Here is a 26477-nt window from a genome sequence, read left to right as displayed (position 1 = left end):
CTGCACTTTTCCAGTACTGAATTAAAGTGAGCATAGTTTTCTACAGTATACAATGTTTTGGACACATAAAAATGTATAGAGAACAGTATCATGAACTCCCAAGTATGAACACCATCCATTCCTTCTCTCTCCCACCACCCACTTTCAGAGGTAGCCACCATCCTTAATTTGATGTTCATCATTATCTAGCATATACTTTTACTTTAAATTATCCATTAAAAGTACACATTTTGGGGGCACCTGGGTGAATCTGAACCCGTGTTTATCCCAGAGCAGGAATTAGTCTTGTATTGACTATCCTGAAAGGAGGCCATAATAAATAACAATAATGAGCCGGATCGAGGTTTCCAGAATAAACAAAAGAAATCAGCTCTGCTATTGTTAGCTACAATCATCCGGTTAGGTTTGAGGAGGGTACTGATTCGTGCTCGAAATCATGGTTTCTTCAGTTACATGTCTGCCTCCGGCTCCGGGCGTGATCCCAAGGTGCTGGGATGGAGCCCCACTTCCCCGCTCTCGCTCCCCCTGCCTGTGCTGGCACTCTGTCAAATAAATAAAATCTTTTTTTAAAAATGTACACATTTTGCATGTTTTTTAAGATTTTATTTATTTGAGATGGAGAGAAAATGAGAGAGAGCATGAGCAGGGTCCAGGAGAGGGAGAAGTGGGAGATGCAGTCTCCCCACTGAGCGGGGAGCCCAAGTGGGACTCGATGCGGGGACTCTGGGATCATGATGTGAGCTGAAAGTGCATGACTGACTGAGCCACCCAGGTGCCCCCACATTTTGCATATTTTAAAACTTGATATGAATGTTCTATCTATCCTACAGTTTCCTATGAGAGTCATTGATGTTAACAGCATAGCTCTAGATTTATTTTTCTAGATCTTTCATTTTAACTCCCACACAGTACTTTGTTGTAAGGATATTCTATAATATTCCATTCTTCTGTTCATGGTCATTCCTGTTGTCTCCAAAATCTTTACATTGCTGCTATGACCACTCTGGCACACATCTCCGCAAGCATGAGTGTGTGCCTGGGGCAGATACCTAACAATGGGACTGCTAAGCTATGTGATACTCATTTCAACTTCACTTAGTATTAGAAAATCATTCACCAAAGGGTTGTATCAATTTGTGTTCCCACTAACAATGTGTAAGAATTCTTCTTGCTTCATATCCTCCCCAACACTTAGTATTTTTAGAAATACTGGCAGATTTTGAAGTTTACTACTATTTGCCCGTAAAATGGCTGTTTTGCAGTACATTCGCGTATTTGGAAAGTAGTTAGAAGTGTATAGGTAAGTATAGCCCTGCATGCTCCCCGGGCTCAGGAAACAGATCACTTTAGCTTCTAATGACAGATTCCAAAATGTCCACAGTGGTCGAAGAGTTACACTGCACTTAGTTAAAAACATTTTGTGGGCTCTTGGTTGATTTCTCACAGATCTTCGTAACATAAGATCTGTGAACGTAAAAGCACGTTCACCAACAAACTGAGAGTAAAACTTACTTGAAGTAATCCTAGGCACATCAAGTTCTTTTCAAGCTTGAAATCTTTGACTTTCTCTTCTGCTTCACTGTGGTACCTTACTTTCTTCTTCAACCTGGTTGTACTTATTTGCTTACTTTGGTAGTAATCAAGTTAGTGAATCTATCTCACAAATATGGAGATGAAATGTACCTTTGAAACTGTTTCTATTTTATTTTGGTTGGCTTTAAGGAAAGTTTCATTTAGCTGAAGGAATCCAACTTCATGAAGTTCAAGTTCACTGGCTGTTCTTGGTACATGTTAATAGTCCTATTTGGTGGACATATGCTGAAAGTCTCTCCTCAGGATGTAATGGGCTAATTTGCACATGTGAAATGAGCGATCTACAAGTATGAGGTAGGCCCTCACTAAATGTAAAGGAGCACTTAAGACTTGAACACATCATGAGCTTTAATATAGAAGATACATTTAGAACTAGAGAGAAAAGCCTGCTGTCATGTCTGTGATTTTTTTTTTGAACAATATAAAGGGTTTAGATTATCTCTTTAATGCTGGTTTGTTCCTAAGTATTTCACTGTCCTTGGGCAGGCCCCATGACGCCAATTGCAAACCAACCATTCAAAATCAATGTACGGAAATGTACTAAAATGTAACAAAAATAACTTGTTTTCGCCATTACTTGCTTGTGACTTGATTTGTTAAGTACTCTTGAGTCTGCCACCCCTATGGGAAGCAGGTTCTTGTGCTCTAATACCTACTAATAATAAGCATTTTTCTCAGAGAAAGTCAATATTGAGTGACACTGGGTTGATTTCTGACTAAGCCCCAAATAAAATCACTAATTTCTCTTTCTTTTTACACTCTCTTACTTATGCTTACAAAAACATACTCGTGGAGAAGCTCTCTCTTGAGAGAATACCGTAGCCCAGATGTCAGGGTGGTTTCAGTAACTCTATCGTATGAGATTCATACACAGTTTTCGAAACATCAACAATAACATTTACTCTTCAGCCAACAGAGGAATAAAAACTGGAATACACATTTTAATCTTCAAGGAGGTCTTGGGAGATGGGTCAACTTATTAACTAGCTCACTGACAACACTTCCTTGAAAGGACTCACACTAAATTTACAGGCAAAAGAAATAATTTGATTCTGCACTGAGATGCTCATTGAGGCATCTGAGACATTACTCAGTTTTCACGAAATGGGAAATTGAGTCAAACCAACTTGAGAGATGTTTATCCCTTCTCTGTATTAAGCCCAAAGTTCTAGCTCCCTAATGCACCATGCACCCAACCACTGCATCTATCGAGGTGCTTTCCCGGCTTCCTTGGGCTCCAGTATATGGAAGCAGATTGTTTTTCAGTGTGTAGAAATATCCACTCATAAACGTGGCTACCGACCTATCCCCCTGAAACCTCATTTGCTGCTATCCTACAAATCCGGGTGAAGAAACTTTTTGAACAAAACATTTTACTCTGGTTCTAGTCAGATCTCCCTGTCTTTGTCTCTCAGGGAATCATGAAGCAAGGCTGAAGGTTAACATCTATTTTTTCCCTGATTTTCCTAGCGTCATTTACCAAACAGTCTCCAGTTGCCCCACATACAACGCTGTATCCAATAACACAGCACATTCCGTGTATGTAAGACTCCGTTTCTGGTTTCTCTCCTCTGTTCTGTTGCATCTGGCTATCATTGAGCTCAATGTCATTGTTTTATTTATGATGACGTTATGACAAACCTGAAGGTAAATACTTAACTCAAAATACTTATTGGTGCCTTTAGGGTGTCACTAATAAGTGAGAGGAAAGGAGAGGTCAATGTATAATTGATACTAAACTGAAAAAAATGCATGAATAAATTGAAGGTTGAATATTTTTAATGTGGAATTAACACAAGTACATTTACATTGTAAGTACATTTATGATGTAATTAAATTTTGAAGACGTAAAGGGAAATTGCTGCTATGTTTTATAGTAACACACATTTATAGCCCAATAAAATTAATACAGTGCAGTTCCATGTACAAATACATATACGAATGGAGCATTCATTGTACAGTGATTAAGACATTAAAAGACCATAACTGTATGTTTGAATCTATAGAACTCATTTTGTCTTAAAGGATTAAAATCCCTAGTTTAATACCATAAAATTAAAATGTTCTGTGCAGAGGGGCATCATCAATCAACCATTTTATCTCTGAATTCTGTCTTCAAACCACAGGATCAGCACGCAAAAGAAATGTACTTCGATCTCATTGTGGTGTTGTTATTGTCATAGAAGCATTAAGTGAACTATCAAATATATGGGCATTTTCGTGAGTGAGTTATAAATCACCCATCACATATTCAGCAAATTGGACATTAGAAGAGTTATAATTTACAGGTACCTTTGAATAAAGTACAATTGGTTTGTCATACAAACTGCTACATCGAGTGATACCACTGGCATAAACTATGATCTTGACATGACACACAAACCTATTTAAAAGAGAAATTTACATATAATATAGTTGTTGTTTATTGTAAAACCAATAATGAAAAAACATGCACCTAATATGCCAACTTGACAGGAAAACTCACAATCCATGATTCAAAAGGCAGCAATTTCAAACCATCGTCTTCGCTGGTCCAGCATATAAAATACTCCAAGCATAAACTCGACACTGCATGCAACAACTGGCCCTGGGCTTTAAAAGAAGTGATCACACTTTTTACATGTTTAAAAGAAAGACACGTACACGTGTATCATTAAAGAAAAACCCTAGGAAGAGGCACAACATAACTGAAGAACACCTTTCCCAGAATAGGTCTTTCTACAAAACTCGAAAGCTACTCAAGACACCAGAACGCAGAACTTGTGCAAATATGAATATTTAACTTAAAGCTGGGATAGGTGTATCTAAATTTCGATGCATAAAATGTAAACTTCAACACATCCTAACTACAGGATTTTTTGGCTTTGGATCTTTCCAGAACCATAAAAGACAGCTCTGACCACCGTAAATACCAGTCAAAGTGCAAAAGAGGTCCTTCAGAACATATATCCCTTTGGTACATTATAGTCCCCTAGATAGCAGAAGCAAAGAATAAAACTACCAACCAACAAAGGGGTTTAAAATCTCTGGTGATCTTTCTTCTCTCTTTGGATGTTTGTTTTGTTTTGCTAGTGAAAAGTTATGTCAAAAATGACAGGTACAGCTTTTTGCCTGCACATGTTCAAAATGATTGATTTCTGGTTTTGAGATGGGATCTGAATGCATGCCGTGAGAAACCCCACCAGGGACCGCTGTAACACTGCACTTTGCACCCGAGGGGACCGGAAGGTGTGAAGATGGTTCTCGCAAGAATGAGACAAACTGTGAATGACGAAGTCCTCCTCAGTCCTGAGGAATTTCTGTGAATGTCATGGGCAGCATAGATCATCCTGACTCTTGTGCTGTTTGCCTGTAACGCTTTTAAGAAATAGAATCTAGTTCACACCTCCAAAGGAAATCTTATTTTTAAAAGTCTATTCATTCTCCTTTAATTCAAGGGGAACTGAGTTTCCTTGTGTTACTCAGAGCAGCATCTACAAAATAACGAAGAATGATGTTAATACTCGAGAGACTTTGGAGACCCAGACTGCCAGTGCTAGGGCTTCTAACACTGAATGGGAGGATTCGAAAGGTTCATCTGAATTCAAAGGTGATGGCTTTTGGTTGGTTGACAACGAAAGCTGTCATTCTGTTCCAAAATCATTTCTTAAAGGCCTCTATTTTATGAATGGCACAGCTTCACTGGAAGCAAAAGAAACAGAATTCACATCTCCTGCAACTGGAATTCATAAATATCATATGAATTATGCTGTGTGGTCTAGAGAACAGGAGACATGGTAAGGACATAAGTATCAGAGACTTTTACACTGTATTTGCCAGATTTCAAATAAGATAGCCTAATGTCTATTTTGAAACCTAAACACTTCTGACAGGTGCATATGTGGTCAACTGTAATCTCCTAATCCACAAATTGGCACACATTTTTGTAGGCCACAGTGTACCATTTTGCTTGATGCCATGTAATGGGCAAGATCTCGATCAAAACCACTTGATATTATAGCATTCAACAGAAATCTATCAATAAGCATGAATTTCTCAATCAGCTGAAGTCAGAAGTGCATGTTATTTGAAAGGACTGTATACTTCTAAAAGATCTGAAGTATACTTCACTGTATACCACTGAAAAGATCTAGAGAACAGGGGCCAAGGGAAACTTAGTTCCTTGATCTAGTAGCACTGCCACGCTGAGAGTAATGACTGCTTTCAATGCTGATGATCTAGCAATACATTACGCTTCTGCCCTCCCGATGGCACTGCGAGAAAGAAATGGATCTTGAAAAGCAGTACTGATGGGAGAAAATAAAAATGGCTACAGAAGAAGAATGTGCTTTTTTTTTGCCAACTAACGTGGATATATGTTAACACATAAACTCTTTACCGCCTGAAACAGAAGCAGGGGCCCAAAGCCGATTTAAGTTGCTGTTTTGCCACACACTTTTCAAAAGGTAGCGCTACACACTCCGTCTGCCGTCACTGGTTACAGTAATGGAATCGTTTCAAATTAAAACTAATCAAATATGTAATTTTACATGCCCCGCATTACAGTTAGCTAAAATGTAATTAATTTTGTCCTGAATTAAGTAGGAGGACGTCTGGCTTTAAAATGATGATTTCAAATTTAAAATGATGATACAAGTTAGGGAAAACCTACCAAGTCTTCCTATATTATATGGAAGTTAGGTGAATACACTTGGTGTTTTCAGTTTTGAATCTTGGAGACCTGAGCACAAGAAAGGCCATTATTTTCAAGTACACACGTGGCTTCACTGGTTTTTTTTAATTGCTTCACCCAAAACGATTTATATACGTTAATGTCAACAGCTTCTTGAACACATACTTTAAATGACTCACGTATTTCTTCTCTCATTAATGATTTAACTAAGCACAAAGCATTAGCAGGAAGCTGGCCATGTTTACTTTCAAACTTAACTTTTCAACGTAGAAAATGGAAATCAGTGAAATTCAGGGGAAAATGTGATTCATTACAACTATTTGGCTTCTGAAAGCATTCATAGTGTTATTAGCTTAGATTTTATCTTATTCTAACAGATTTTTTTTTTTAGAAAAGGAGTGGGCAGGGGGAGAGGGAGAGAGTGAGAATCTGAAGCAGGCTCCACGCCCAGTGAGGAACCCAATGTGGGGCTTGATTGTTACCTGAGCCGAAATCAAGTGTGATGCAGAACCAATTGAGTCACCCAGGTGCTCCCTAACAGATATAAATTCTTATTTTTATTTATTTTTTTCAGATATAAATTTTTAAAGTGACAAAGTGCATAACTCAACATGTGCAACATTTCTTTCTATTTGCCTGACACTCTTTTTTTAGAGTTAGTGCTTTTTCTGTCTTGTATAATACAAGAAAGAAATTATTAACTGCTCAATGTCATGAAGCTACTGTCCTATGCTTTTAGAAACTTTGACTCTAGGTTTTATGTTCAGGCCTATGAGCCAACTCAAATTGCTTTTTGTATATGGAGTGAGATGTAGTGATGAAGGTTCATTTCTTTTACTGTATGGCTACCCAGTTGCTGGAGCACCATTTGTTAAAACAACCTTCCTTTCCCTATTCAGTGGACTCAGTACCTTGACTCAACATTCATTGATTATGTATATGTGGATCTACTTTAGAAATCTCTATTTTTCTATACTTATTCCCATACCACACTGCATTGTAGCCTTATAGTAAATCTTGAAATCAGATATGTAAGTACTCCAGATTTTTGGGATTCTTTTGTTCTGATTTTTTCCTCTCCATATACATTTTAGAATAAACATATATGTAGTTGCCCCCCAACCCCAGAAGGGGCTGCTCAGATTTTGACTGCATGGACTCCAGAGGCTGATTTGTGGATAATGGATTTCCTAACAACACCGTGACTGCCAACACTTAAAACAGAGTCTCTCTGTCCCTTTATTAGGTCATGTTGAATGTATCTCAGCAATGGTTTGTGGTTGTCATTATAGAACCCTTAGACATCTACTGGCAGATGTATTCCTACTTATTTCACAGTTTATATTATGAATTTAAATGGTATTGTTTTTTGAAATTACAGTTTTTTTTCAGTTCTTTGTGGCCAAGATATAGAATTACAGTTTATTTTGTATAATGGTTTTGTATACTACAGCCTTACAGAATTCACTTGTTACTTCTAGTAGGGTCTTTTTGTGTAGAGATTCCTTACAGTTTTGTACATATATGTGATCTGCTCAGCATGACAGTGCTGCCTCTTCTTTTGCTTTCTCTCTTTATCTTGAAGTATGACACTGGCTATAACGGAAATGGTGACGTGAGTATCCCTGGCTTGTTCCCAATCTCAGGGTAATAGCTTCCAATATTCTACCATCAAGTATGATGTTAGTTGTGGTTTCTTATGAGTGTGCATCATCAGATCGAGGAAATTCCCTTTACTCCTTATCTGGTGAGTTTTTATCATGGAGGAGTATGTAGTTTTGCTAAGTGTTTTTGTGCATCGAAATGATGACAAAATTTCTCCTTCTGTTATGTTAATATAGTGAATCACACTGATTTTTAAGTGTGTGATACAAGTATTTAAACTTCTAATTTGAAATAATTCAAATTTCTCTTACGTTTTCCTTTTTGCCCCATGTGTTCTTTGGAGGTGTGTCATTTAATATCCACATAGCTACAGATATCAGATATCAATTGTTCTTTTTTTTTTCTTTTTAAGTAGGCTCTGCACCCAACATGGGGCTTGAACTCACGACCCTGACATCAAGAGTCACACACTCTACCAACTGAGCCAGCCAGGTGCCCCCAGGTAGCAATTTCTACTATAATGCTTTTTAAGACTTTATATGACTGCACTCTTCTGAAATGTATTGAGACTTATTTTAAAGACCCAGCATATCTTGGTGAAGGTTCCACGCACACTTAAAAGTAATGGTGTATTCTGCAGTTGCTGGTTGTAGGTTTTAAGCAAATGTCAATTAGTTCGCATGTCAAACTCTTCTGATTACTAATTATCTAAATAATTCATCAATTCAGTAATTATCTAAATAATTCAACAACTGGGGCACCTGGGTGGCTGAGTCAGTAAAGTGTCCGACTTTTGATCTCAGCTCAGGTCTTTTTTTCTTTTTTAATTATTTATTTATTTGAGAGAGAGAGAGAATGAAAGAGAACATGAGAGGGGAGAGGTTAGAGGGAGAAGCAGACTCTCTGCCGAGCAGGGAGCCCAATGTGGGACTTGATCCCGGGACTCCGGGATCATGACTCAGCTCAGGTCTTGATCTCAGGGTCAAGAGTTCAAGTCCCCCCCACTAGGCTCCATGCTGGGCATGCAGCCTACTTAATAATAATAATATAATAATAATAATAATTCAACAACTGGTACAGAAAAATGTTGAAAGGTGATCCAGATATAGAGTACCTAAAAAAAAAAAAAGAAGTGACCCTCTTTGTGGGGCTCCCATATGTCCTGATATTTTATATTAAGCCCTGTCCCCTATATATTTTGTTTCCTGCCATAAATGAAATTCAAAACCAAAAAAGTTACTCCTGGTGTATTAGAGTCATTTCAACCCAGAGTACCATTTCCCAGAATACAAGTCCAAAACTAAGAATTCAAGGGAAACATGTGCATATGATAACAGTCTTGTTCACAAAAAGTCTGGGGTTTTTGTGATACCTCTTTATAGATAGTTCAGTATCTAGGAGGGGGGAATATATAAGAATACTGGTTTATTTTAAAATACAGAAATTTGGGACGCCTGGGTGGCTCAGTGGATTAAGCCACTGCCTTCGGATCAGGTCATGATCCCAGGATCCTGGGGTCGAGTCCCACATGGGTCTCCTCACTCAGCGGGGAGCCTGTTTCTCCCTCTGCCTGCTCTGACTGCCGCTCCCCCTGCTTGTGCTCTCTCTCTGACAAATAAATAAATAAAATCTTTTAAAAAATAAAATACAGAAATTGTATGTATTAAGGGTTGGGTTAATAGAAAGGAATATCAGGTTGGCACTCATCACTTCATACTACATTAAGTCTTGGACATAGACACGGGTGTGTGCGTGTGTGTGTGTGTGTGTACGCATGTGTGCACGCACGTGCGTGTAGAGCTGAAAGCTACCATAAGGAAATAACATGCTCTTAGAACTGGGTGAAAACACACTGGTAAAGCATTCTTAGGCATTAAGGCTGGTACCTTAAAAGCGTATCATCGGTATTTAGTTCTGAAGGATCTCTTACAAGACACCACAGTATCTGAAAATCTCTTCCATACCTATCAACCGTGTAGGGAAGAGTTTAACGTGTTCTAAAAATCTATTCTTTGTTAACTTAAAACCGTTAAAGGAAAAAACTAAATCCTAGCAAACGTAACAGGCTTGCAGCTCTGTTTCTAAGCGCAGAGAAGTTCTTACCCTAGGTCACCTGCATCCTTGGCGGAGCTTTAAAAAGTTTAGCCTTTAAACAAATAGCATACAGTCTGTTCATATTATACCTGGAACTTTGGTATTCCGAAACCTATAGTCACCAATTAAGACCTGTGCAGTGTTCCCTGGAATCAGACCTTCTTTTCTTCTGTTCAGATTTTTCACCAACCTAAATAATAAATGAATTAGTAGCCAACAATGGTAATATAAGGTGAGCAAAATTAAAAACATTGCATTGCAGTTCAAATTTTCACAAAGCTACTACAGTATTCAACGACCTACATGACATTGTGCTTGAGTCCTTTGAGTAACTTACAAAGGACATGGGTTACTAGCAAAAATGGTTATTACTTTAATGATCCATCATTACTTTCCCCCCCATGTGTACTCTTCCACCTTTAGAGCCAAAGTACACACAGTCATTATAGCATTTCAGCTAAAGTGACTGACACAATGGAGACAGAACTATTTCACGAAAAAGTTCCAAAAGATTTATGGAAGCTTCGTTCAATCCTCTTCCAAACAGTATTTCCTTCCTGCTCTGGGTTCCCTATAATTACGCAGTATATTTGGCAGAACCATCTTTGCAATTGGTGCTGTATGAAGTTGAATGCATGAGAATAGAATGGGAAGACGAAAAAGTCAATATTGGAATTGATAAAGAGAAGGCTGGCTATGTTGTAGGGTAGCAAAGCATGGCTCCTGGCACATAGTGGGCATTCATTAGAAATGTGATGAATTAATGAATGACTTAAATGACCAAACACTGTACGATCTGTAGCCATTACAAAGCCAGATCTATCAGCTGAAATGTCTGAGCCAAAGGTAAACCACAAAAGAGCATGCAGACTCATAGCATTTCATTCTTTCAAAGCATTTTACACTCACCAAAGGTTAACATTCCTTTCAGTGAGCTATATAGGCATAGCTGAAGCAATGAAAATGAAACACTGATAAGAAATGTGATATTTCTGCTTCTTGAGACTGTATAACAAAGATACAAGGAAAGCAGAACATCTGATTAGATATCCATGTGCCCCTGGCTGAGGTCATCATAAGCACTGAGAACACACCTACCATTGACCTTCAACGTCTTCATGGAGAAATTGAATGACATCTCCATTTCTAATCAGGAGATCTTCTGGGCCCCTCTTCCTACAGTCTGCTAGGGCTTTGTATTTGCCTGGAGACTGGAAGGTTGTTTTGAAAAATCATGTTACAAATTGGACCGTAAAACAGCTTGTATTAACTTCACGCTCTGTGACGCAAAGAATACACACTTTACGTCAGCGGAAACAGTGGCGGCTACAGCAGCTTAGGCAGGAACGAGCAAACACGGAGCACAATGTGTATTCATTTCACCTAAAGAATTCATTTTTATTTGCAAAAAGAGAATTACACAAAAAATAACAGAGCATGACTAATTTACCTTATACGAATTAGAAGCATAAACTCAGAAAAAGCCCAGCATGAAAATAATTTTTAAATACTGTTATTTGTAAACTAGGCTCATGGAAAATTTATCTAGGCATATATTAAAGGCAGCAGCCCTGAACAAAGACCTACTACTAAGCCCTCAAAAGGATTTCTGGGATTTGTATCATTTTGCACAGGTAAAAATAATTAGCATGAAAGCTCTGGGTCCAATAAAAGCACATTAAACTATACTGTTGTGCTTTACTTAGCCTTAATTTTTGGCAGTTATAATTCGAACTTGATTCATTAATAAGCCAAATTATCCAAGGCACACTGACTGTAATTCGTTAAACAGTAGAGAGAGAAGAAATAATGATTTAAGTCCAAAATATTATTTTTTTTCAAGATTTTATTTTTAAGTCATCTCTACAGCCAACATGGGGCTTGAACTTGTAACGCTGAGCTCAAGAGTCCCATGCTCCCCCAGCTGAGCCCGCCAGGTGCTGAAGTCCAAAAGTATTCTGAGATGAGGATTTTTCTAGCACAACATTGAATACATGAATTTTTAAAAAAGAGTACCACAGCTAAAACTCTTTTAAATGAAAGACTTACGCGGCGTCGATTTTGTGCACATGGAAAGGAGTTAACCTCAAAACCCATACCCACATCACGTGGGCTTAAACGTCCTTTGAGCAGTACATCCCCATCTCCGAGGATTACAGCAGTCACCCCTTCTGCATATTTGCTTTAGTCTCTGACACCCGAGCAGGGAACATGCTGACTCGAGACCTGGCGGAAAACATTTAAACCCAGACTGGCTTCCTCTGATTTTCTGCTCCCATCCGAACAAGTGCCTCTCCCGTCCTCAGACAGAATCATGAGGGAAACTGCCGTACACATATGTATTATGGTCACTGTATTACTAAGAGAAAGAATACCCTGTTGCTTTCTTAAAGAAAGCATTCCAGAGTCAGTGCTCTGCAGCCTTGCGGCTCTCCATGCCATTAGTCCCTGACCCTGACATCAGGACTGCTGAACCCAGCGTGTCCCTGATGCTTTGTGCAGCACCCCGTCCTCCGAGCTGCGGACTTCAGGAAACTGTCAGTATACAAAAAGTCCAAAATATTCTTTTCTAACTCCCTCCACCAGTAATCTACCAAGATCTTAACCACACTGCCCGCAATTTCTTCTAACAGTTACTCGTACTCTAAAGCAAACGCCTTTCGTTTTACGGGGTGCTCCCTTGCTCTGCTGTGCCAATGTGGGTATCATTAACACGTGCTTTGGCTGCCCATGGAAATATATTCCCCAGATGTCCTCAAGTAGTTTCATATGTGTAAAGTTGATTCCCTAGATTTGTCGATCTAGAATCTAAGCTGATTATTTTAAAGTATATCTGACTCTCCTCTGTTCTCTGATTTCATCTCCTACGCTTAGATTGAAAACACAGCGGGAAAGCTCAGCTAAAGATAAAACTGGTCGATGTACAGGGACTGGAATGACGGACCATTTGTCTCATCGGCTTCAGTAGGAGCGTCACAGAGACCTCAAACAAGTTCTTGCGGACAGAAGGGCTTACTGCTGCACGTTCGTGGTGAAACAGGTTTCAAATCTTTGGGCGATGAAATCTACCTAATGACCTCGAGGACACGGACAGAAGATTGCCCGCACATGCCTGCCTCCTGCGGCAATAATACTGCTCCAAGAGTTTTTATTTCTTTATTTGAATATGTCATCACTAACCATTAGGGGCCTTACTTCTTCATTGTCATCGTAAGAAGCATAGAAATAGTTGCTCGGCCATTCCTCGGGGTCTTCAGAGATTTCTGCAGGTGCGGACATCTGGGTCCAACCTATAAGAAAAACACAGAAGGGGGCAGTTACTTAATGGTACTGGCCCAACACAGGCAGAGAAGTGAAACTAACTGTAATAATCCAGGCTGTCACCTTCAATGTCCAAGAATATTATCTTTATATAATAAAACCTCCGATTAGCCTGTATTATCTTAGAATTTCTGATATTTCAGAAAGGGCCTGGAATGTCAGAGACTCCTTTTACTTTTTAGAAAGGTTTCAAGGTGGAGTTGGTGTGACAGTTATTAAAAATAATAAGTTAAAAAATATTCCACAGAGCATTTACCTTTTCTTATAGAAAATATTCCTTTCCTCAAATATTGTCTAGGGCATTTTTATGGGTCCACTCAAACAGCACTTAGAACATCCTGCCTGGTTATGTTATTATTTTGGAATTGTCTCCTCTGTCTTACATGTATGTGTAAGAGGGAATTCATCCACATGAGATATTGAGCTCATACAGAGTAAGCAATCTAACACAGGCAGAGATAAACAGAATCTCATCTTGGCCACACTAAACCACTCATGTTGTCTTGGAAAAGTCACGGCAAGTTTCTCTGACTTGGTTTCCTCACCTTTCAAATGAAGGCATTGGTACCAGGCTCTCTGCTGAGGGGACCACCACACAGAGGAGCTGAGCACAGTGGCTTTCGGTTGAACAAGACTGCCACTACTTGTTTCTCTTCAACTAGTAGAGAACCCCTCTAGACCCAGGACCGTCGTATCTAAGTATTGAGTACCAGTTCCGGCAAGCATTTCCCTAGGAAAGTCTACGCTGTTTACCCCGGGCTGTGTAGGTGACCTTGTCAGGTGCCTCTACGGCACCTTGGACTTCTCTGTTATAACACTGATCACATTTCATTTTAATTGCTTGCTGAATTCTCTTTCTACCCTTCTGGCTTCTAGAGATGCCAGACTGTATGCCCAGAGCTCTGCGCAATTCCCGGTACCGGGGCTGCATTCTATTAGTCGAAGTAAACACCTTGTTTGAAATCAGCTTGAATGAGATAAGGTGCAAAAGAAAAATAAACTTTCCAGCTGTCAATGATTCCTCTTGATTCATGACAGCTATGGTATATGTGTCTTATTCATCTCTATGCTGTGGAGCAGGGGATTTCCCACCACCCCCCGAACCCGGCCAACTTAAGCATGCGTCAGAAAGAATCACATGGAAACTCTGGGAGTGAGAGTTTCTGACTCAGAAGGTCTGGGGCAGACCCAGAGCTTCCTTACAAGCTCCCACGTGCTACCGGTCCAGGTGCCACATTGGCAATTCCCCACCTGCAGTGCCCACCAGAGTATCTTACATGTGGAAAACAAAAGAGCCTCATAAAAATAGATGAGCTCTGGTTTCTTTATACAAAGGGAAGAGAGAGGTAGATTTTCCGAGCTAACATGGTGGAAAAGAAGGTGCACAGCACGTGCCTCGCCTCCCTAGGGCGGCCACGCTTACCCGTGTTAGCTTCAGCCCGAACCAATGGGACCGCCTCCTGGACCTCCGCCAGAGCACCACTAGGTTCCGGGACGCGCTCCTCGGAGCCCAGAAAAGATCCGTGTTGCCTTCTGAAATAGTCAATGTGTAAAAATAAGTGAGCTTTTATTGCTTAAGAATAACAAGACATTAAAAATGGTATTTTTTTTCCAGTGATACTGTGTGTTAGGAACATTCTCTGAGAATCATTCAAACCTAGCTGATCCCCCCTCCCTTAATTTAAGTCTGTAGAATGATAGTTCGCAATACAATAAAAGCTTAAATTCTAGGATCCAAGCCAGCAAGTTGTCTAATATGCAAAGAAAAAAATGACTGCCTTCCGGACCCACAGCAGGTATATTGTTTAAAATTCCTATTACGTGTTATATTATATACTTGAAATTTGCTAACAGGTAGATCTTAAGTGGTCTCACCACACACACACACACACACACACACACACACAGAAGGATGGCTGGGATTAATAATTCACAATGCATATGTATAGCAAATCAAATTTTACTCTTTAAATATATACAAATTTTAAGTGTCGACCATAACCAATACAGTTGGAAAAATGTAAACAAAAAAAAAACCCATAAAAGGAGAAATTTATTGGTTCATTTAACTGAAAGTCTAAGGATTAATGCTGAACACATACAAATCCAGGTGCTTAAGCAAAGTCATCAGGAATCCAATATTTCAGCACTGCTTTACCTCTGTGTGGGATCCCCCCTTGCTTCCCTGTCTCCCACAGTCACATGTGGAAGGAGAACTGGCCCTAGTAACCCTAAGCTTAGAGGCTTAATAGAACTTCTCAATTCAAAGGACAAGACCTCCTTCCTGACAGCTCTGATGAAAATTCTGGTGATGGCCATCATGGGCTAGGTTGGTTTACATGTCCATCCCTGAACTAGGAGAGGATAACAGTCTGACTGGTCATATGAGCTGTATGGGCTGAATAGGGCAGAGGAGGTTCTTGGAAGGGAAAGTCAGAAAGCTACCAAAAAAAAAAAATCCCTATTGCTTGCTGTATGATGTTTTAACCTCAGTGAATTAAGTAAGGTGTATATAAATGACACTGAAACCTTAATCTGATTAACGCTGTTGGGCTGTGTCACCTACTATAGAGTCAATTACTGTATGAAACCTAAAGACATTCCTTCCATAACGTATAACAGAAGATTGAGTATTGTGACTCAGGAAGATAAAGACTTCCACTGTGACTTTTAAATGATTTTCCTAAAGTCCCAGATGAACCAACACACTTTGATCCTGATTTTTAGCTACCTCTAAAAGATAATATCCAACAACGAGAAAAAGAGTATCTTTTATTTTAATTTTTTTAAAGATTTTATTTATTTGAGAAAGAGAGAGAGAAAGAGAGAGAGAGAGCACACGCGCATAAACTAGGGGCAGGGACAGGGGAAGAGGGAGAAGCAGAATCCCCGCTGAGTAGGCAGCCTGACACTGGACTCAATCCCAGGACCCTGGAATCATGACCTGAGCCAAAATCAAGAGTTGGATGCTTAGCCAACTGAGCCCCCCAGAAACCCCTTTATTTTACTTTTTTTTTAAGAGTATTTTGGGAGGGCACCTGGGAGTCTCAGTTGGTTAAGCATCTGACTTGATTTGGGCTTAGGTCATGATCCTAGGGTCGTGAGATCGAACCCCATGTCAGGCTCTGCACTCAGCATGGAGTCTGCTTAAGACTCTCTCTCCCTCTCTTCCTCTCCCTCCCTCTCTCCCTCTCAGAAAAAACAATCTTAAAAAATTATTTTTAGTAAACCATTCAATGATCCCTGTATCATGCAGATGCTACGTGGTGAATTTCTGTGCACAGGCTTTGGAATCAGCGTGGGGATTCTTTCCGCATATATGCACTTGTTCTATGGGCAACTCCACCTTTTAGCATTCCTAGAGGCAGAATATGAAGACATCTGTCAACCAGCAGCAGTGCTATCATGTAGGCCCACTACCTTCCTCAAAGACTTCATAGCTGTGCCCTCCCAGGATGCACGCCTCCTCTCTGACCACACAGAAAGAGAGGCTAAGCTGCCAGCCAGCAGTCTTCATCTAGGGACAGCGGAGCAGAGGGGCCCTCAGGGACTGCCAGTCCTTCATCATCCTGACCACACTCTTTCTCCAATCAGATGGAAGCTGACCAAAACTATTGCGAAGAGAAAACCATGAGGGCAGCCACTTTTCCCCCACACGCCCCTCCCCTCCCCAGGATATACCAAGAACAAGGCATCTATAATCATGCTTAAAAATTAGCCCAAACTCTCATATTATTTTTAACATCAAGGGGAACAAAGGGATAATGATGATGGGCCATCAGCCTCCACATATATGGTTAGAGCTGAGAAGAGGGTGCATTTAAGGTATCTGATGAGTTACTCTAAAAAAGGAGGCTGGTCTGTGTCTGAACTACTTGATAATGAGGCTGTCTCATGTACATACGCAAAACAGAAGATTGCAGGAGTGATATTCCTGGAAGAATAATCACTTACTCATCATTCCGCTGAGAAGAAAGGTGATCCAGGTCTGTTAATGGATTATGCTGCTTTCGTTTTTTAACTGTGAAATAAAACAGAGCTTATGGAAGCATCATTGAGAAACCACACTTCTTCCTCGGAAAACAATGTCCTTCACATGTGCAAGTGCGTGTACGTACACGCACATGTGCGCGCACACACACACACACATACACCATTCCCGTTGGCATTAACTTTCACAGACTTCAAGTAACCAGAGGAAAGGCCAGTCTGGATTTCAAACATGGAAAAGGATTGAACCGTGTAATATTTTATCAAGAAATTCAGGCCCATAACTATAACCATCACCATGCCAACACTACCAGGCACTGATGCCTTGAGGTCCTTGGTAGAGTTGACGCATGAGAAGGGATTAGAATTGAACACAGTTCGTTTGCTATATTACCTTCTAGTGTAAAGTTCATTCTCCAAAATAGTTTAAAGAACCCCCTGAATCTTGATCTTCTTCTAATTAGTTTAACAAACCCTTTCATTACAGTCTTAAGTAAATTTCAAACCCGTTCCTTGTACCAGTTATCACAAAGCCTGCGCCACTGACCTGTCACTCTTTTTATTCTGAAATTACCTGTCATAAGTTCCTGTTGCTTCAGCAAAATATTTCTGATTTCTTTTAACCATGTCATCTTCACGTCTACGTTCGGAGCCTAAGGATTTTAAAATTTGAAGAAGAAGCCTTTATAATGAAACAAACATCACCAGGTATACCAAGCCTGATCTACATCCTAAACCACCATATTCAAATTCTACTGTTTTGCTTTTTAAAACTCCTAAGAGGCAAGTAAGTAGCCATCTGTTAGATGAGATAATAGTCAAACCATTTTGGAACTGCCCTTAAAAATTAATGCTAAGAGAAAAAGTGAAATATAATGTAACTTTTTTTCTTTGTAGGAGGGTCCTTTTATTTTTTTAAATTTATTTTACTGAGGGGGTTCTTTTAACACTGTCAAGGCTTTTATGTTTAATTTTGGTAAAATTAAAAAAGTTCTGTTTCTGAAAAGAAAATCTGTTGCAATCCTGATACCTTCCAAGTCTGTAGGAGAGCAAGAAGTCTTATGTCTAAATCGAGCCAAGAAAATGTATTTCTATGGATTCACCTAATACAGAATTAAAGTAAAGTAAAAACACTGACGCCTGTCACAAGTCATGATACACCTATTGAGATGAAATTTTCTCATTCCTCTCCCCTTCCCTGAAACAGGTTGGACCTTATAGCACATCAGGCCAGGGCTTTAAGCCTGTTTTTATTTTTATTGTTTTCATTGCGATCAATGTAGTCCTACGCATACTTTTTAGAGACAAGGCTCAAATGTGAACTGTCCCATCCCTGTGTCCCGCATTAGAATGCCGAGCACAAGAGGAACCCAGAACAACTCTCAGTCAGGAACTCTAGAAAACTGATGGGGGCAGAGAAGCACCTGCCATGTTCTTGGCCATCAGCTAGAGTCCGTAAGTATCCTGGTGTAGTTGTAGAACCTCAAAGCTCTAGAAAGTCCCAGAGGTACCTCTCAAGTCGGACAGAACATGTGCTACTGGAAAACTGCTTAACAGCCTCACAAAGAATACTAAATTCTCTTTAAGTGACCTAGATGAAAGGAATGAGAACTTATTATAATAACGTGGCCAACATTGTTTTTGTTTGCAAATTCAGACTCTTGTGTCTTAATGCAGGTTGTGGTTTGCAGGTTGTGGTTTCTAGAATAATATTTCAATGACCCACCTGGACAATATAAACTTCCTCCTTGCCAGCATACCAGATTTCAAACTTGCGGTTATCTCCTTTTACATACTCAGTGATGCCGACTTCATCCATCTGTAAGATTTTGGTCAAAATCTTCATGAGCATTTTACTTGGAATATGAAATTACATTAAATCTACCCCCACCGTCTTCTAAGTAAACCAGGATTTCTCACTTGGCAAAATACACATTTTATATTCAAGAATATGAAATGATAAATACAGTCATGGCCCTATTTAAATGTTTTCACTGAACCAGGCACTTAGGACAGAGATGACATGCTCCATCCCAATGATCGAAACAAATGTCATAAATCCGAACATCCAACTAGTCCCCCTAAGATTAAATCCTACTATAAATTAACTGCACACAATTAAAACAAATTATCATGTCAAACACAGGTCTAAAAGTAATGAAACATTAATAAAATAGCTCATCCAAAATTAAGTTAAATGGTTATTTTTCAAAATCATTTGTCAGATAAGTTTATCTTATAGATGATTACTTATCTTGATAGAAGTTTTATAACTGATAAACATGCAATTTATGGGGTGGGGGAAAGCCCGCTGGGTACCCAAGACTCCCCTTTATTTCTACCGACCTCTCCGCTTCTCTAGAAAACAAGCGATCTCTCATAGGAGAGTGAGATCTTCTTGCAGCCAGTGAAATTTGTCTACAATATCCCTTCCTTACCATGATTTTTCTTCCCCATATGACTGTGCAGAGCACACCCTCTTCCCTTTTCTTTCATCCTGTGCTGTTAATAGCTTGGTTAATTCCATTTCGAGCAATTTCCCTCCCTCGTACACGCATTCTCCTCTAGTCCTCTTCTGCCTCCTCTTTTTGTTTAATTCCAGTCTAATTATCTAAAGGAATAGCTCACTCTCTGTTCCATTTACAAGTCCCCCAAACGGCCCTAACTAAGGCTGATAAGCACTAAAAAGTAGGGCTAGCAAAATCGCACATCAAGGGAAAGAAAAGGGGTTGTGCTGAGAAATGAAATGAGATCTACACACACAGGACTCTCTGACACCTACCCTGAATGTAGTCAGCAGCGACTTCCAGAAGCCCCACAGATACCTTCATGTTCCGACTCAACCGCTCTAGCTAAACCTACTTTTTTGCTCAAGCATCAGGATTTAAGATGAATAATAATCTCATGTTCAATCTCTACTTCAATGGCATTGAAATAGCATAAAATGGATAGCGTGCAGGGCTCTGGACTCTGACAGGCCTGGATTGGACCTTCCTTGCTGACCATTATGAGCTCCGTGTTCTGGTGCAAAGTGTTTAACCTATCTGAGCTGTGGTTTTCTCAACCACAAAATGGGAAGAATACCTATTTCACAGAGCTGATTAAAGGATTAAATAGCTTGCATTAAATGCCTAGATCATATAATGAGCTTTTTTAAGTATATGAGCTTGCTTTCTAAACTTTCCCTTATTTGAATTGCAAAACAGGTTTGTGGTTTTTCACTGTATACATAGACCACATCCTTATAGATTAAATGATCTTTTTTTGAGTTACCCTGGAAATCTAACCATTATGTCTATCAGACAATGTTGTCCTGAGTTCCAAACAATTTGCTTACTTCTTCCACTGGGATACAATCCATTTGTATTTTGTGGATGTATATATTTTCTCAAATATCAAACTATAAAGGTTTTATTGAAAGGCTTCTAAGTCTCATTAAATGTGACTATATCATGAAATGTTCACTATACCATGAAATTCGCTCAGTTTTAGAATCCAGAGGCAGTTAAAGGTCTAACTATATGAGTATAGTTACATAATATACTACATAATACATATTATAATACAATAAAATAACAAGATAACAAGGCTGATTCTGCAGTCACATCCTAATTGTGGCATCTGCCTTATCTTTCACATTTTCATTGATATTCCTAGTAGCTATGAATATAAATGCTAAATTATAAAATATCTGATCTGCAGACATCACAGTGTGCCAAGGGTTGAGGGCTCCAACTTTTAACTAATTTTTTGTCCTCAAGGTAGTGTAAACATGTCAAACACCTCGTTAAAAGTCACCTGGTGGGTCAAGAACTCTGCAATTATGGCCAAAAACTACCAATCTTCTGACTTCTATTTATAGCTCTGGAATAGAGTTTATTTACTTCTTGAGTTAGTATAATTTTAAAAAATTGATCTTGAATCACAGCAACAAAAAATATAGCTCAACTTAACTGCTACGAAGCAGTGAGAAGCAAGAGAGTGGGTATACCCCAGTCACGTGGCTGTATCAGAAAAACAGTTTCTGACACCAGAAAGAGGAGAAAGAAAAAGATTATAAGAGAACACAGTTTATGAATATCCAACAGATGTGCACAGAACATTAATATACATTTAACAAAAACACACCAACTGAAGGACATACATCAAATCAGTTAGAATGGGTGCTACAGGGGTAGAGAGGAAAGGCAGCATGGAGATTAAGGAATGAAGGAAGGGATAAAAGAAGGAACCAACAAGACACAAGGCCTGGCGACACGGTGCCCTAACTGAGAGCAGGGAGTCTGGAACCATCGGCCTGGGTGTGACTCTGCTAGCTACGCGCTCTTGGACAAATCACTCACTTCTCTGGAACTTGGCTTTCCCATCTTCAAAATGGGATTCATAATAGTTCCTATTTCATATGAAGTTGCTGTGTGGGTTAAATGAGTCAACATTGCTATTTATAAACACTTAGAACAGTTTCTAGCAAACAGGAGGCACTGTGTATATGTTTATTAAGTTAAAAAAAAAGATGATGATGATAAATGCATGAACTGAGGAATTTGAAGAATTCAAATCTCGCCATCTGAGTGTGACCTTAGGGCCTTTTCTTGTCATAGAAGTGGCCGACTTCAAATCCAGTCATGAGGCCAGGATGACGCCAAGATGAGAGCCCCCAAGAAGGGACAGGGCAAGGGCTCAGCAGCAGATAGCATTCTGCACCTGTCCCCTCTACCAAGGAGAAAACTCTGAAGCCAGTAACCCCATTGTTTATGTCACACACGGACTATTCTTGCTGGCCAGGATTTAATCCTGGAATCTCACAGTAGGAAAGCAAGAGGGTAAGCAGAGTGAGGCTTGAGAAATCGCCAAACTTCCAGCTTTCTCTGTCGGCGGGATCACCATTTTCCTAGTACACCTGGTCTAAATCTTTGCAGGCATCACTGAATAATCTTTTTTTATTAAAAACACTAGGCGTGGGGCGCCTGGGTGGCTCAGTGGGTTAAGCCGCTGCCTTCGGCTCAGGTCATGATCTCAGGGTCCTGGGATCGAGTCCCGTATCGGGCTCTCTGCTCGGCAGGGAGCCTGCTTCCCTCTCTCTCTCTCTCTCTGCCTGCCTCTCTGTCTACTTGTGATCTCTCTCTGTCAAATAAATAAATAAAATCTTTAAAAAAAAAAAAAAAAAACACTAGGCGTGGGGTACCTGGGTGGCTCAGGTCATGATGTCAGGGTCCTGATCAGCGGGAGCCTGCTTCTCCCTCTCCCTTTGCTGCCCACCCCGCCCTCTTCCCCACCACCCCTGCTTCTGCTCATGCGCACTGTCAAATAAATAAATAAAACCTTTGAACAAAATGCTAAGCATTATTGGGAAACCAAAGAAAGATCAGATTGATTTTTGCTCCTTCAGCTGTCAGATATTATTTCTTTCCTGTATCTAGTAAGTCGCCCAGCCCATCTGTCTACCTTCCACTGAAACGTTTCTTACAGCTATCCCACCGTTTCCACGGTAACCATTATACTTTGAAATCTCATGACTTGCTTCCCTCATACCAGACCCTCCTTACTCTGATGTGCTTCAGAAACATTCTGCTGCCCATCATTGTGACAAATTAAAGCTAAAAAAAGAAAAGAAAGAAAGAAAATCAATACACACCAGAGATACTACATCAGGTATTGACTAGGTCACCCCACAAGTACAAAGTTAACTGAGTGCATCTGGGTCCAGCTTGCTTATGGAGATCACGTCTCTTCCCCAGAAACAGACATGTAGACACCAAGAATCCAACGCCCGGCTGAGGTCAACTATAAAATCTTAGTTCTCGGTCAATGTTTATTAGAGACATAAAATAGACCAATGGAGATTTGGGGGACAGGGAGGTGGGTTGCTAATAGCAGAGGAGCAACTGGGCATTGGTTGTCAAAACAAGTTTTAAGGAAACTTGACAGCGGGGCAAGTGGACGGTAGGAAGAAGTCTGAGAGATAACTCTGGGCAGGAACTTTGTTACAAACAGCATGGGACTGTTGACCTTCTGGGGAGAATCCCAAGCAGGGCCTGCTTATCTGGTTGACTCCTGACACAACACCCTAGGACACACTGCTTGTCCTCTTCATCACAGTGAAAGAACATGGTCAGAAAAAATGACTCCAGTGATAGTGGTCGAGGAAGCGAGGTCATGGTTTTCTCTATGTGCCAATTTTTCTATAACCAATATCGTTTTGCTTTTACACTTTATTTGTTCAAAGATTTTATTTGAAGGTCATCTCTACACCCAACGTGGGGATCAAACTCAAATCCCTGAGGTCAAGAGCCACACCCCTCACTGACGGAGCCAGCCAGGTGCCCCCAGATGGAAATTGAAATTTCCAATTGAAAACTTGAGAGATAAAATTAACTCGGTATAAAAAATGTCAAGTTCGCCAACTACAGGCTTGTATGAATGAAGTGGACTGCCAGTGACTCCCTCAAACATCGCTGACCTCATTTTAATACCAAACTAGTATTAGGACAAAACTAGTATTGGTACGAAAGTTTGGGTTATAGGAGAGAAGTTACAGGAAGGAAGAAGATGTGGACAGGACTCGGCTGTGGGTGGCTTTGGACACCCAGGAGGAGAAGAGCTAAAGAACAAAGAAACACCAAAAAAAAAGTGGGACTATGCTAAGCACAGTCGCCCACTTTTACACTGCATGGAGGAAAAAAAAAGAAACTGTCTTCGTCATGTGCCCCATACAGTGAAGGCTCCCTGCTCCCAAGACCATCAAGTCTACCCAGCACCACTGGTAAGAGAGAGCTCATGAGAGAACCTTGGTCAGCTCCCACAGCTGCACACCGTGCTCTGCACTAGGGCACTCAGGAGCCACCTTGGGGAGTGCCTGGGATTGGAGTGACAGAGAAAAGAAAGGAGGTAAGGCTCTGCTCTCCCTCACTCTTATTTCCGAAGTTCTGGGTTACGGATTTAACACAAGACCTCTACTTAAGCTTTTGTGGGCTGCAGGTGGATGAAGCAGGTGAAGGGGGTTCCAGGGTACACATTTCCAGTTACGAAACACGTAAGTCCTGCAGATGGGATGTACAGCACGGTGACTGTCGCTAACCATACTCCACTGCACACTGGAAAGCTGCTAGGACAGTACAACTGAAAAAGTCGCCACAAGAAAAAGTAACTCTATGTGTGGTGATGGATACTGACTTACTGTGGGGATCGTTCTGCAATATACACAAATACCTCCTCATTATACTGCACACTTGAAATGAACCCAGTATTGTAGGTCAATGATACCTGAATAAAAAGATTTCATTTAAAAAAAGGGGTGCACAACTAAAGTATAAAACCCACTCATTTCACTTGCAAAGGTGTGCCAACTTTTATATTTATACGTATATATATATATCTGAATGATATATTATGTTACACAATTTAAACTGTCTTACTTTCAAACAGTGCTTAAAACTGTATGACGGGTATCTGTCAGAGCCTTCTCCACTTTCAACACGCCTCTTACAAAAAACGATGGCTTTTTCATACAAGAAGAGATGCCGCTGCATTGGTTTGAATCTAGCAAAATCCTTCATTTTTGTAGCGCCTTTCTTGTGTCCAGTCCAAACACTGAATGCACCCTGCATAATCATCTTGCCCAGTTCATTTAAGTTTCCCTACAAAGGAGAATCAACACGCATCAGTACAAGGCACAGCTCGGTTCACACCTCTGCCATCAGCGTGATACTGTTTAGCTTGAGCCACTAAAACCCTGAAACGCAACTTGTACAGGTTTTAAAATTCTATACCCAGTGACTGACTACATTAACACATGCCTTGTGTCACACAGGTACAAAAGTACGGCGGGAGCAAGAGACAGAAGAGACCGCCATATGGATGTCTTTCAACTAGGGTAGCTCCCCCCATCTTCTCAATCCTGATTGGTGACTGACGTCTGCCAGACCAAGCATCCCCACTAGGAGGAGCTTACATTAAAGACTTGATTTGATGTTTTGTTTTGTTTTGTTTTTTATCTTGGACTAGGGCAAGAAGCAATCCTGGGACAATACATCTCTTTAGAAGACCCCAACAGTTCCTTCAAGCAGGCTATCCCAAGGTCGGACTTGGGGGTAGGCTTCTAGGGACAAGGGGGAGATCACAAATCCATTGGCTGCTGATCTCCGTAACACTGCTGACATTTGGATCTCCATTTTTCTGCCCTTTTTATTTCTCACTTGGTTCCAGAAGCCGAAGAAAGAGATCTTTACGTGCTTACCCCCAAAACCGCAATGATCATTAAAATTGACTCACAATATAGCCATTTATTGCAATCTGATGCATAGAGTCATTAACTGACTTTAGTAAATCCAGCATCGTGTCCAGTGCCTCCTTTAACTGTTCAAACCCTCGGCAGCCTTTGCTATATTTTAGCAGCTCCTGTAATTAGAAGTCAAGAATTAAACTTGATATCAGGCAGATATTAATAGCTGGAGAAAACAAATACAGTTTCGGCTAGCATGCTTTCAAGGAAGAATGCAAAGATGATGTCATTTTTTAAGCAATATCTTTCATTTGCTATTTGTCACATTAATATTCTATTTTAAAAACCCTGTCAAGGGGCACCTGGGTGGCTCAGTGGGTTAAAGCCTCTGCCTTCGGCTCAGGTCATGATCTCAGGGTCCTGGGATCGAGCCCTGCGTCGGACTCTCTGCTCTGCGGGGAGCCTGCTTCCCTTTCTCTCTCTCTGCCTGCCTCTCTGCCTACTTGTGATCTCTCTCTCTCTGTGTCAAATAAATAAATAAAATCTTAAAAAAAATAAAAACCATGTCAAAATTTGGGAAGAAATGGAATAGTGCCTAAATAGTATCAAGTAAAGGGCACTCGATGCTCTTGGAGCTGCAGAAAAGGAGCTATTAGGACACACTATAGATTGATTTTTAAAACAATCACACTTTTTTGGCTCTCCAAATGCAACAATTTGTTTTCTTTATTTTGCATAGACCACAGAACATGGTTAACATATATTATAAAATATGCTCGCGGTGCTTATACGTAACGTGATATTTCAGGAACTCTGTCACAGGACACAAGGGGTGTGCCATCTGGAGTTTTCATGGAGAAGGCACGCGTGAAATGCAGTCACAAACTCTAAGAAATATTTGTTTAGTTCTTAACGATCAGGAAACTTCTGCATTTGTTATGCCTACATCAATGTAACTTGTGTGGCTAATTAAATAGCTAA

At 40.2% G+C, this 26477-nt stretch overlaps 1 protein-coding gene across 7 annotated transcripts in view; it reads right to left on the bottom strand.

Annotated features, from left to right (window-relative positions):
- Positions 1–3360: 3360 nt before the first annotated feature.
- Positions 3361–26477, bottom strand: part of MCF2 (MCF.2 cell line derived transforming sequence) — a 107672-nt gene continuing 84555 nt past the window's right edge. For 3 of the 7 annotated variants that reach the window (XM_032841387.1, XM_032841385.1, XM_032841386.1), the window contains 10 exons: positions 25547–25672; positions 24691–24912; positions 19002–19094; positions 17850–17928; positions 17240–17306; positions 14709–14818; positions 13145–13254; positions 11063–11175; positions 10054–10154; positions 5728–6313 (listed from right to left, as the gene is read on the bottom strand). In XM_032841387.1, coding sequence (XP_032697278.1) covers positions 6270–6313; positions 10054–10154; positions 11063–11175; positions 13145–13254; positions 14709–14818; positions 17240–17306; positions 17850–17928; positions 19002–19094; positions 24691–24912; positions 25547–25672 — 1065 coding nt within the window. In that variant the 3' untranslated portion in view covers positions 5728–6269. Of the gene's footprint in view, positions 5067–5727; positions 6314–10053; positions 10155–11062; positions 11176–13144; positions 13255–14708; positions 14819–16455; positions 16644–17235; positions 17307–17849; positions 17929–19001; positions 19095–24690; positions 24913–25546; positions 25673–26477 lie in introns of those variants that run through there. The other 4 variants (XM_032841383.1, XM_032841384.1, XM_032841388.1 and 1 more) reach the window with 4 other exon arrangements.

The sequence above is a fragment of the Lontra canadensis genome, unplaced genomic scaffold (genome assembly GCF_010015895.1).
Source record: "Lontra canadensis isolate GAN:19392208 unplaced genomic scaffold, GSC_riverotter_1.0 scaffold123, whole genome shotgun sequence".
Classification (NCBI taxonomy): Eukaryota; Metazoa; Chordata; class Mammalia; order Carnivora; family Mustelidae; genus Lontra; species Lontra canadensis.
Note: the sequence above shows the minus strand (reverse complement) of the source record. Positions and strands in the feature narration are given on the sequence as shown.